General features: G+C 37.4%; 1 protein-coding gene across 1 annotated transcript in view; it reads right to left on the bottom strand.

Moving 5' to 3' along the window:
- plpp2a (phospholipid phosphatase 2a) overlaps positions 1–10,141 on the bottom strand; it is a 37,841-nt gene extending 27,700 nt beyond the window's left edge. Inside the window, exon 1 of the mRNA XM_082173221.1 lies at positions 9,852–10,141. Within this exon, the coding sequence (XP_082029347.1) occupies positions 9,852–9,921 (70 nt within the window). The 5' untranslated portion in view covers positions 9,922–10,141. The remainder of the gene's footprint in view (positions 1–9,851) is intronic.
- Positions 10,142–13,188: the final 3,047 nt, after the last annotated feature.

Raw genomic sequence — 13,188 nt, 5'->3', positions numbered from 1 at the left:
TTCATATTGTGTTCCACAAAAGAAAGTCACACAGATTTGGAACAGCATGAGGATGAGGTAATGACTAAATGTATTTTTTCCGTAATTTTCTTCCATTTAAACTCTATAGTCCGGTTAGGTCGAGGAAATCCTGTAATTAACATTCTTCAAGGTGGTCAAGTTTGAGAATTCTATACTTGAAGTAGCCGGAGCATTTCCAATAAGTCGGTAGGAATCATGGGACATACAGGAAGAGGATATACAGAACAGCAGAGTTTCTTAACCTCCTGCATCCTGTGGAGGACCTTATGAGCAAAACACAAACATGAACTCACGAATTCTTCTAAAACTGCTGATGCATAAAAGGAAAGAGGAAATCAAGTCCTAGAGATGAAGTTTCACTGCCATGGATCCCTGTACACCTTAAAAATTAAGGTTCTTCATTGGCAGTGACGGAGAACCTTAAACATCCATGGAATCTTTCCATTTCACAAAAGGTTCTTTATAGTTAGATTTTTAAAATGTTCTTCACACTAAGAAAAAGTGGTTCTTAAAATAACTGTTCACTGATACTCCCTTTTCCACCAAAGCAGTGCTGGTGCCGGTTCGGAGCCGGTGCCCACTCGCAAACCAGTTCTTTGTGTTTCGACAGCCAAAGAACCGGTTCTCGGCCAGGAAAATTGGTTCCAAAGCGGCACCAACTCTTTGCTGGACTAGAACCGTTCTTTTACCACGTCATGCTTACGTCGGGGGCTGGGGGCTGGGTTATTGTCGAACTTCTTCTCGAACGTAACCTCCGTCTATAGTAATCCAGACGAGCAGCACAAATGTGTTATAAACGTCTTCTTCCGACCCCAATATAGGATCGCAAAGCCAGGAGAAACATTTGCAGAAAGACGATGTAGTCCGCCATTGTAATTGTTACGCTTGGAAGTTGGCGCAAGCGTTTCTGGGAAAGCTAAGACGTATGGCAACGTACACAGTGACGTAACGACGTCGTTCGCTGGGCTCTCTTAGTCAGTGGAAAATCAAACAGGTTCTGAGAAGGTTCGCAAGTTGAACCAACTTTGAACCAGCACCAGTTCCGAACCAGTTCTTTTTGGGGGGAAAAGGGGTATGAAAGGTTCTTTGAGGAACCAAAAATGGTTCTTCTATGCTATGGCATCACTGTGAAAACCCCTTTTGGAATTGGAACTTTCATTTTTAAAAGGATAGTTCACCCTAAAATGAAAATTAAAGGGATACTTCACCGATTAGCATTAAGCTTTGTATCAGTAGAAACCCGGAAGTATTTTGGAGTGACCGTGCTTCCCTCCCTCATGTCCCCCTGAGACGAGAGATTTCTGTATTGTGTGTCTGGAAAAAAACCTCAGATGACGCAAAAATCGTCATTTAGCTCATCAGAGGCTCTTTTGTCCAGAGGCGAGAGACTACAGCCAGTAGGAGGAGCTCGTTCCGCATGTGTTCAACCCGCCCACAGGGGGATCTCACGATAAAACACCGTCTTTTCAGTTTCCAGTCGACTAGTAGCCTAGCTGTATAATTTCTCCCGACACTGCCCTCTGTAACCGGTAGGCGTGGCTTGGGAGTGTCCTCGTAGGGCAGCGAAGCAAGTGCATTCTGGGAGTTGTAGTCTTTCATCCACATGAGCCAAAAATACATTTTCTGGCTTGTCTCAGTCTAGAAGGCACCAACTTCTAAAATAATTTCTCATTTCTACTACAAGAATGACCCAATTTAAATACACATTCATCTTTCCAGCGGTGAAATATCCCTTTAAGCTAATTTACTCACCCCATTTGCCTTTCTTTCTTTTATGGACCACAAAAGGAGAATAAAAATAAAATAAAATGCATCGCTCGCATTCGTCCACATAGTGGCAGTGAATAGCGAGCAGCATCAAGCTTTTTTAAAAAGAAGCAAAAGTTAATTCGTTCCTTGTGACTGTAATTCGTTCCTTGTGACTCAAAACCACACAAGCTGTGAGGAATCAAGCTTAACAAAAACCCGACATTAAATAAAACCCATGTACCTTCTTCTCTGAGCTGAGGTGAATATATCCGTTGTGTTTGTCGTAAGTTATCGCGTTCACATCTGTCAACTGTCAATCCTGCTGTCATCAGACAAGCGAGTTCCGGTCCGGTGATATTTGGCTCAGTGAAGAAAGTACACAGATACTTTTTTTGCTTTTGTTATTCTTTATCTCTCATAACTTTTGCTTTTTCTGGACGGAGTGAACTGCGGCGCTAATAGACCTTATAGTCCAGCCCCTTTTCAGCGCTGTGCTCGTTGTGTTCTGCATGTCTTCCGGTTTGTATTTCCACAGCACGAAGGAAAGATCTTACGGATTTATGAATGAACAGCTCGTTTTAAAATCTTCCCGGTCATCTGACATTTGTTATGACATCTGCTTCAAACATTACAGTGCTCATGATACCTTTCCTTAACTCTACAATAAGTAAATTCAATTCACCAGCTGTCGTGCAGCCGTACAGAGAAGACCAATGTACAAGATCAAGAATTTCATTAAATAATAGGCCTACATTAAATTTCAGATTGTTTTTCACCAAATCTTATACCCCAGAACACTTGTAATATACGGCACATGTCGCATGGGATCATTCTGTGATACTTTTGCATCTTTTATAAAAAGCTTGATGCTGGTCGCTATTCACTGCCATTATATGGACTTTTTTTATTCACCTTTTGTGAAGAAGGATAAAAGAAAGATACGGCATTAGAACAACACCACGGAGCTTAAATAATGACTTAATTTTGATTCTAGGGTGAACTATCCGTTTAAGAGTGAGGCTTTAATAGAACATTCAGCATTTCAAATCTCACATTTTCACTACCAGTTTCAGTATGAAGAGCTTTGAAACGTTTGTACATGTGTATGAAGTTCTGAGGGGTGTGGACATCTGAGGATTTGCTCAAATGTCACAAACAATGCAACCTGCCAATCCCAACACTGCAGAGATTTTCCAATACCAAACCCTTCAAAGGTCTACCAATGAGCCGTGAAAGGATCTAGAAAGGCAGGATATTAAACAGGCAGTGAATCATAATCGTGGAACATTAGCTCCAGAGCTGGACTATAATGCAATTTCAGAGCCAAAAGTGAACAACATCCTTTGAAAATACAGAGACAATCTGAAAGAAGAAAGTGGCACTCACATCTTCTATATCAGCAATTATATCAACAACCGCTATTATTTTCTCCTCAAATGCTTCTCTATACAGATCCAGATGGACTTGACTGGTGTCCGTGAGAATCATTAATGAATCGAGGACATTGATATTCAGTTGCTAAGCCAAGTGAAAAGAGTTCAGCCTCAAATTCCTTTTGGCTCAGAAGATCTACATTGCATGATTTAAGGAAAAAATTGCAATGCAAAATTGCATAAAAAAATAATATATTTTTGATAAAATTGTCTATAAAAAAAGGTGTGTGTGGGGGGAAGTTTAAAAAAAATCTATAATAATATTTACAATAATAATCAAATTGATTAATCGTGATCAATCACATCTAATATAAAAGTTTGTAAAAATATTTTTTTTTATATATATATATAAATTATTATTAGTGCTGTCAAATCGACGAATCATGATTAATCACATCTGACAAAACAAGTATATATATATATATATATATATATATATATATATATATTATTTTGAGACAATATTTCACAGTAGAAATTGTATTGAAGAAAAAAATTATAAATAATTGTATTTTATAGTACAATAAAAATACAATACCAATATTATGAATTTCTTCATCATCATTTTCAAATGTTAAACCATCAAGCTTTTTTGGGGGTGGAAAATTGAAGGGTTTATAACCACTTCTTGGTTGATGGTTGGCGCATGTTGTGACTCAAACGCATGTCATAAGCGACCCACAGATCTGCAAACTCAGAGCAGATGCAGAGTTCATGTGGAGCAACATTTACTATCAACTGAGATGCTGAAAACACAGGCTCAAGTGTAAAAGAACACAGTGCCATGATCCATTCTGAAACATGCAGCGCATTTATTCAATTAAATCACAGACTTTGCAAGTTGATAACTGCAATTTCATTTTTATGTTAATTAACCATGCAGCCCTTCTCAGTGTATGAGCATCAAACTCCACATTAATTCACCCTTTCTGGCCTGTCGGCCATCAGGTCAGTGCAAGTCACACGCTATTCTCTACTGTTAACACCGGATAGGGATTGACAGTAGAATACTGAATACAGTAGAATACAGAAAAGTTGACAGTATTCTCTACTGTCAACACCGGATAGGGATTGCTCTCAAATCATCTATATTTACGTGTCTGTCCAGACAAAGGCAAATATTTGTACACGTGTATGATGGTTTGAGAGCAATCCCTATCTGGTGTTGACAGTAGAGAATAGCGTGTGACTTGCACTGACCTGATTCTACAGCAAGCCTTGACACGCAGCGTCGCAACACTTTTACAGAAGCAAACAGTGCAGCAAGAATGTGCAGACAAACACATGCATGAGATTTATAATTTTGACCCACTTTGTTTGAGTTTCTCTTTCCTGACAGCGTACACTATCATCTTCCCGCTGAATGGCACAGGTGTGGTTTACCTGTAGGCCACGCCCACACTGTATGGAAATATCATTCACAGTAGCCACGTTTCCATTACCCTTCAAATTGTGCAAATTTAAATTGCGAATTGAAAATACGCCCAATGGAAACATGTTGATTTTGTAAAAATGCTTATATCGCCCAAAAAGTTTTTACGCTCGCATGAGGTGGTTTTTCAGGCAATTCGAAAAAGGAATATTTCGCAAATTGCAATGGAGACAGTTTTTTTTTTTAGCATTTACAGGTCACCGGCGTACGTTAAAGTCGATCATTCTTTAAAGATGACGCGGTGTTTTTGGACAGAAGACGAGACATTCTTTATTAAACTCATAAAAGACAAAAGTATTACGGGAATACTGGATTCTAAACAACAAAGAAATGCCACAATTTATCAAGACCTTGAAGCAGAAATGAGGGAGAAACACCTCATAAGAAGCAGCTCCCAGTATAAGGGGTTTTCCTTGCCATTAATGTTTGGATACACGCCTACGTCTCCTTCCATTAAAGGGGTGGTTGATTATGATTTCACTTTTCTAACTTTAGTTAGTGTGTAATGTTGCTGTTTGAGCATAAACAACATCTGCAAAGTTACAATCAAAGTTCAAAGCAAAGGGAGATATTTGCTTTTAAAGAAATTGCTTTTTAAGGAGTACAACAAACGGCTGGTAGAGATTACACGACATTCTTCCCGGGTTACTAACATCACCAACCCTAGAATTTACATAAACCCCGCCCCCTGAACACGATTTATAGATTATCAAGACAGAATATGATAATCAATGATTAGAAGATAACTACACATAAGCTACATAAATTCACCAACTAACCATTCAGAAATGTCCTGTTGCTTCTACATGTTGTCACTTCTTCTTGAGTCTCTCCATCATTGTCTGAATCTGGTTTGAACATAAAAGGCTAAAAGTTTTTGAAATTTTCAGTGCATGTCTGTGTGAGGTAAAAGGACACAAGCTCTTGAAGCTCCGCCCCCTGTGCCGGGAGCAGCAGCTCATTTGCATTTAAAGGAACAGACACAAAACGGTGCGGTTTTGCTCACCCTCAAAAAATGACAATTTTAACATGCTATATAAAAATATCTGTGGGGTATTTTGAGCTAAAACTTCACATACACACTCTGGGGACATTTTACATAAGACTTATTTTACATTTTGTGAAAAGGGCACTATACCACCCCTTTAAAAATAATGGCTAGTGCGGTGGCTGCGATATACGTAAGCCTACCAACATCCATCGCCATGATTTTTTAAATGACTTATCGCGAGAGAAAAAAATTATGTTTCAGTCGCATAACATCGGTTAATGGAAACGCCGGCAATCGTTTTTTATCGACATTTAGAAAATATCGCAACAGTTTTGGGCAAATTTTTAATGGAAACACGGCTACTGTCAATCTCTGTTGTCTATAGAAGAAATTGGCTTTGTTTAAAGTTTTTTTTTTTTAAGTAAGATTTAACCCATAATGTTTCATTTCATTGTTGTTCATTCAAATAACCAAGACCAAAATTCAGTTTCAGAAGTAAAAAATCTCATTTATTTTCTCTGCAAGGGGAATTTTAAATTTTTTTAGATAAGTTATGAACCATTAAAAACAAACATTCTGTAAACATGGTTGTTAATCAATGGTATACGCTTTTTGTTGAAGCAGTCAGACCGCATTATTACAACATTTTTTACAATAATCTTGTTTAACAGCGGAAGTGATGATAAAAACGATAACCAATATATTGCCATATAAATCTAAATTCAATTTTAGATGGTCATGAAGGTGTAACTTCATTTTGAATGCGCTTCTCCTGTAACAACGTGTTAAAACACGGGTGTACAAAGAATTCTTTTATGAAAGTGTTTTCATTCTAATTTTTTGTGTAGCCTATAAGACAAACTTGCGTTGCACATTTTTCACTTAACTGCATTTTCCTTTTCAAAGTGATTTCAATCATATTTCAAGCAACTCAAAACCATCATGTCGAACACTGCGCATCTGGAGTGTTTCAGCTGAAGGAAATAATCCATTATTTATTGGCTTTAGAATATCAGACATATTAAAAATTTACATATCGGCCGATACTGTAGTGCATCCCTAAAATTTTGTAATGATGTGATTCATTGGTTGGTTGGTTTCATTGTTTAAAGCTCTTTTAACAAAAACTTTAAAAACAAAATCTTATGGGAAAAACACTTCTAGAACCAAGGCAAAAGAAAATGATAAAGTGGGTGAGCACTGTCACACTCTATTCCAAGTTTTTTGAAGCAGTTTGTTAGCTTTGTGTGAGGAATAGACTATTATTCACTGAAAATCTTCCCCCTCCATCATAGTCAAACCTATCATAAGTCATATGTACCACGTTTACAGTGCCTGTATAGTTCTTTTTTGAATGTAAATGATGACAGGATTGGTATTTTCGGGTGAACTATTGCTTTAAATGAAAACAGATCCCACTACACCAATACTGGCACAGATTTACTGATTTTGAGACTCATCAGTCTTCATCTGTGAGAGACTCTGCTGTGTCAGCAGCAGTTAATGAACACTTCTTGGATGTAAATCTGACTCACGCTAAGTGAACCAAGTAAAATTAAATACTCCTCATCACATTCAAAGCACTCTATGGTCTTGCCCCCAACTATCCTTCTGATCTCATACATACCTACTCCCCAGTTCACACACTTAGATCCTCCGATACCGTCTGTTGACGATCCGTAGGCACAAACTATCATCGTTCGGTGGAAGGGCTTTTTTGTACCGCTTCTATTCCCCAACACATCTTTCATCATTACATGATTTCAAAACCCACCTTAAAACATAATATTTGATCTCTATTGACCAGAGGTGGACAAAGTACACAACTTCCTTACTTGAGTGAAAGTACAGATACTACTGGTCAAATATTACTCCGTTACAAGTAAAAGTTGTAAAGACCGATTTTTACTTAAGTAAGAGCACAGAAGTACTTGTTTTTAAAAGTACTTAAGTATCAAAAGTAAATGTCAATGCATTGTTTTATTATTGTTGCATTGTTGTGTGTAACTTACACTTACAGTACCTTATGTCCTGTCCTCATATCAATATCACATTTATTTCTAGAACACCGTTCCAGTAGTGGGATTGAATGTGAGATTGAATAAGTGCACTCAATAACGTCCACCATGGTTTCGGACCAACATCATCCCCTGACTGACATTACTACTTTCTACTCAAGGACCTTGACAGAATTGTAGTGGAGTACGATATTTGTCTTTCAAATGTATTGAAGTTAAAGTAAAAAGTTTCCAGAAAAAAAAATACTCAAGTAAAGTACAGATACTCAAAAAGTGTACTTAAGTACAGTACTGAAGTAAATGTACTTTGTTACTGTCCACCTCTGCTATTGACTCTATGATCAGATTTGTATGGATATGTAACTTATCTATTATGTTATCCATCTCAGTTTATTTGTATCGTTTCTATGTCATGTTTATTTGTACTTTATTGTAAAGCGACCTTGAGTTTTCTGAAAGGCGCTGTATAAAATAAACGTATTATTATTAAAACTGATTCACTCTATGCTGAGTCATCTGGACAGGTCTACTAGACCACACAGAGGAACTGAAGCATAAAACTGTCTTTTGGCATTGTTCACTTCAACTATAATTATGCATGGAGACACTCCTAAAGGTCAGCATTGTTACTGTAATGGATGATATAGCCTATATGCTTCAGTAGAGGAGCGCATCAGATAATGCTTGCACATTTCATATTACAGGTGTTATTATGTGCTGCCTCAAATAATAGTTAGTGGTGAAATACAAAGCAGAATCTCACATCAAAGTTACAGTGGCACAGAAACCATATGAAAAGCAGGAAGAGTAAAGGGAACATGTCACCAACAGTTATTATGATTGCTGCATCTGAACTAATAATTATGGGAATGAAGAGTATCAGTCCTTTTGTAACATAAGATTGATTCATTCAAATAAAGCACTGCATGTGTGAACAAGCTCCGAAGTTATAAAAAGTACCACGGTGCAAAGATTTATACATAATTTCTTTATCAGATGGTAAAACTATGGATTGATGGGGACCAAAAGTCTGAGACTTCATTTTTGGGGGGAAAATATACTACACAATATCACGTTTTTGATATATAGTGAATGATTCTGCTCTATTTGAAGGTTATTGAGCAAATGCAAACCAGTGACATTGATCATGTGACTCTTTGTATGGATGGTCAGATGTTCTTCCAATGATGCTCAACATCTCAAATCATGCTGGAGAACATGATCATCAGGTTTTGTTCATGTCATAATTTAGTTGTAATGAAAATGTTAGTATTTAATTAGAAAAGAACGTATTATCATATTATTGTATGATGGTATTAACACGGTACTGCAAGGTAAATACCACCAAACAAAACACACACACAAAAAAACAGTATTATATAGGATGTAAATCATTATGTACATTATTGAGGGAGACACAATATTCAGAATTATTTTCAATGTCAGATTTCTACTTTACGTTTGGTCCCCCCAATCTTGAGAATTTGGTTACATCCTGGGTATGTTCCCATAGTTTTGCTTTAAGTGGCATGAAATACATTATTATCACTGTAAGTTAAACACCAGACACTTCAGGTTTTAAATTGCTCAACATTTACCTTGTATAAACCAGCCACTTAAATAAAGGTAAATTAGAAAGATGAAGTCCTAAGCTCATAAAAAAGAAAATAATGTATTAGTCATTGACACATTTAAAATGCAATTAAAAATGCAATTCATAGCAAATAATTATTCTATTATGAATATGTTTTTAATTTCTGGAAACAAAGTCATTCTCTATTTTTGACCTTTCAATTAAAAAGGAATTTTTTTTTTAGGTCAATTTGAGTAGCCATGAGAATTTGCAATATATACACTTTATTTATCGTGATTTGGGAATGTTTTGATTAAGTAAATGTAAATAAGTGTAGAAAACAGTGTGAACTTTTTCAAAAATGCATGAAACCCAAATTAAAACTAATATTATATATTAATAACTGGGCACTGGGCATATTGTATTAACAAATGGGACATAAAACTTTTTATGTCAGACAATGGTCATGTCACTGACAGAGATTTAATGTGTAGTGTGAGGTGTGCTTGTATCCTATGGGAAAAAAAACCTGAAGTTAAAGGTGGCAGGTGAACTTTGGTGAACTCAGGCTGGATTTCACAATCTTCGGCTTAGAACATACAGAAATGCATATGTAATAAAAGATCCGACTTACCCACGAGCACACACACAACATCCATCAGCACAATAAACAGCTTGTTCTTCTTCAGCTCTGTGTCTGACATGACTGTGATCTGTTGAGCTCTTCTGGGCTTTATGGAAACTGAAGCGACTCGTATGATATTCGATGCGCGCGTTCTTCCGGGTGTTCTGTGTCACCTGCGGTAAAGGTGAGCTGATGATGTAACGCGTCCTCGCTCACGCTGGCAAATTTCACGGACGTGAGTTTCACGCGAGTGAACAAACGCTTGAAAAGTGAAGACTGAACCGCAAACTGTTGAACTGACTTTACTCGCCCAGGTACACGCCCACTGCTGACGTCAATCTGTGTTCTCTCTCTCTCTCACACACACACACACACACACACACACACACTGGAGTTGAAGAGTGAAATATAGCCTAATAGAAGATTAACTCGTTCAGACTAGTGTAGCCAGTGTAACGGTGTGTTGGCACACACAAATATAGCCTAATATTGATCATATTTCTTGTGTCATATTACTTCAAGAAAATGTATAGGCTACTGGCTCGTGGAGATTAGGCTAATATTTTGTAAATGGTAAATTATGGGTTTTTTTTCGCAAACAAAAGCACTCGCGTTGCTTCATAAAATTGAGGTTAAACCACATGGATTACTATTTTTAAGGCAATGTAGGCGATTTGTTCCAAAAAAATTTTTTTTATAACGCTAGTTGAAAGTCTCTTCACATCCTGATAGCAATCAAAGTTAAGTGATCTAAATGTGTGTGTATATATATATATATACATCTCGTCTAAGAACATAAAATGTTCGTCGTCCAGTCATTGTATTCAGTCCTACCTGCCTGTCAAGGTATGTATTTCCATACCTCCGCGCACCTGCTCACGCAATTATCACCCATCATCAGCGCGTTTCATGCTCAGTTTTAGACAGACGGACGTCAGTCTCCGAGTGACGAAACAGCAGCAACTTTTACAGTTCCTCCTGAACCAAAACAACCAGCTTCATCTGCGTTCACGCCATAACTACTGTCATTTGCAAGAGATTGGAAACATTGTGACGATATAATCAGAGCGTTTTATGACTCAAATTTATGCGTTTCAGTGGCAACACCATCAACACTGAAATGAATCTGCAGCAGTCAGGTGGTACAGGTCAGCGCTCTTTAAGTTGTTTATGTTAATTATTATTGCAATGTTATGTGCTTTGAGACATGAAGTAGTTGAATGCCGTCTCTCGTGACTCTTTTGTTTACTCACTGTTGTACGTGTTCATGTGTTTTGAAACTTTTGAAGGAGTCGTGTCTTTGGAGACGCTCTGAAGGGAGAACAGGATCTCATGCTTTCAAAGCTAGCTCGCTAGCCTCTCAGAAAATTGCCTACCCTGCCTTTAATGATGTCTTTACTACCTTTCTGGGGCTTGAAAGTGGTAGTTGTGTAGGCTGTCAATGGAGGGACTGAAAGCTCTCAGATTTCATTAAAAATATCTTAATTTTATGAAGCAATACAAGTGCTTTGTTTGCGCAGAAACAACAATTTACCACTTTATTTACAAAATATGAATCTCCAATGGTCATTCACTAGAGCACCACGATGCATGCGTGTTGTGTTAATGCGAGAAGAGATGTTGTTGCGTGAACGTATGTTGGAGATTAATATTTTGTAAATAAAGTGGTAAATTATGTTTTTTTGCGCTAACAAAACACTTGCACCGTTACATAAAATTGAGGTTACACCACTGGAGTCACATGGATCACTTTAATGATGTCTTTACTACCTTTCTGGGACTTGAAAGTGGTAGTTGCATAGCAATGGAGGGACAGAAAGCTCTCAGATTTCATCTTAAAATAATTTTTCATTTGTGTTCTGAAGATGAACGAAGGTCTTACGGGTTTGAAACGACATGAGGGTGAGTAATTAATGACAGAATTTTTATTTTTGGGTGAACTATCCCTTGATGTAGTTTATGGTTCATAGTATTTTTTTTTCTTCTGTTAATTACATGGTATTTGTGTAACCCCGATTTATTTTACATACCATCTATGGATGCCTTTCACAGCAGCTCGCACTGCTTTTTTGCCTCCTGAGTAGTTATTTATGCTACTTCAACAGGAAAAGATGTGCAAACTTGTCTCACACAATTCAAAATACATACAAAAGATTGTTTACATATCCATCTTATTTTAGGTCTTAAGTAAATTAACCCTATTAATCACTTCGCTCTTTTATGAATCTTATTCCTTTGTCCCTAGGATGTTTTGTCAAGTTGTGCTATTGCTCTGATAACAAGAGGGAAGTTAAATACAAAAATACCCAAAGTTAACAAAATGTCTACACAGAGAGAAAAAGCTAACATGCACTTTTTACTTTTTAATTTCTCCATACATGAAACATGTACACAGAGCAGTCAAAGTGCAAAGGAAATAGCTATGATCAATCCCCACACCCAAGAAATATCAATAAATATAACCAAAGTCCAATGTATGCTGGCATTTCCAAGCGCTCAACACACTCAGCACATGTATAGTCTATGTATATGCACATATTTCCTCAAATTGAGTGTTTACTTTCAAATATTAACCTTGTGACTTGAGATAACAATAACACAAGGTGATTTTCTGTTACCTTTTTTAGTCTAATAACAATAACATGTGCTTTATCAGAATATATACATACCTAGCATTGAGAACATTACTACAGGAATGACAAATTGTGTGCTAAGCATTAATCCATTACTTTTTGAGCCACATTTGCAGGCTGACAAATTCCCGAAGGACTGGTGGAATGCAAGGAGTATGCACAGTTCTGGCAGGTCAGCGTGAATATCCATCTATTGTCAACAATAGCACATTTCATCCACGGTAAATATTGCTGCACCAGCTCTGGCACACGGCCGATCTGTGCTCTTGTCACCGAAGATCAGCTCTGTGGAGCCGGATGTGTGTGTGACACTGCCCTGGCCCGTCTGTCCAAACAAAGAGGGACTTTGTCGGGAATTCCAGTCGCAGGAAAGATGGACCAGCGGTGGTGAACTCTGGCCTAAAGCCACAACATTCCCAACAAAATGTTCCCAATGCTCGCAACCCTCTCGCTGTCTTTTCCTCTTCCGTAGTCTGGTTTATCTTCAGATACAGCTCACAAAAATGAACTTTTAACATTACTTTACAAGGGGATTGCTTAATTCTATTCATTTGTAAATTAAACAATACCTGACACTTTATTAGGTACACCTGTTCAACTTTTCGTTAACGCAAATATCTAATCAGCCAATCACATGGCAGACACTTAATACATTTACTGTAGACATGGTCAAAATGTCTAAGCATCGGAATGAGGAAGAAAGGTGATTAAAG

This window comes from Leuciscus leuciscus (assembly GCF_965113295.1).
Source record: "Leuciscus leuciscus genome assembly, chromosome: 6".
In the NCBI taxonomy this organism is placed as follows: Eukaryota; Metazoa; Chordata; class Actinopteri; order Cypriniformes; family Leuciscidae; genus Leuciscus; species Leuciscus leuciscus.
Note: the sequence above shows the minus strand (reverse complement) of the source record. Positions and strands in the feature narration are given on the sequence as shown.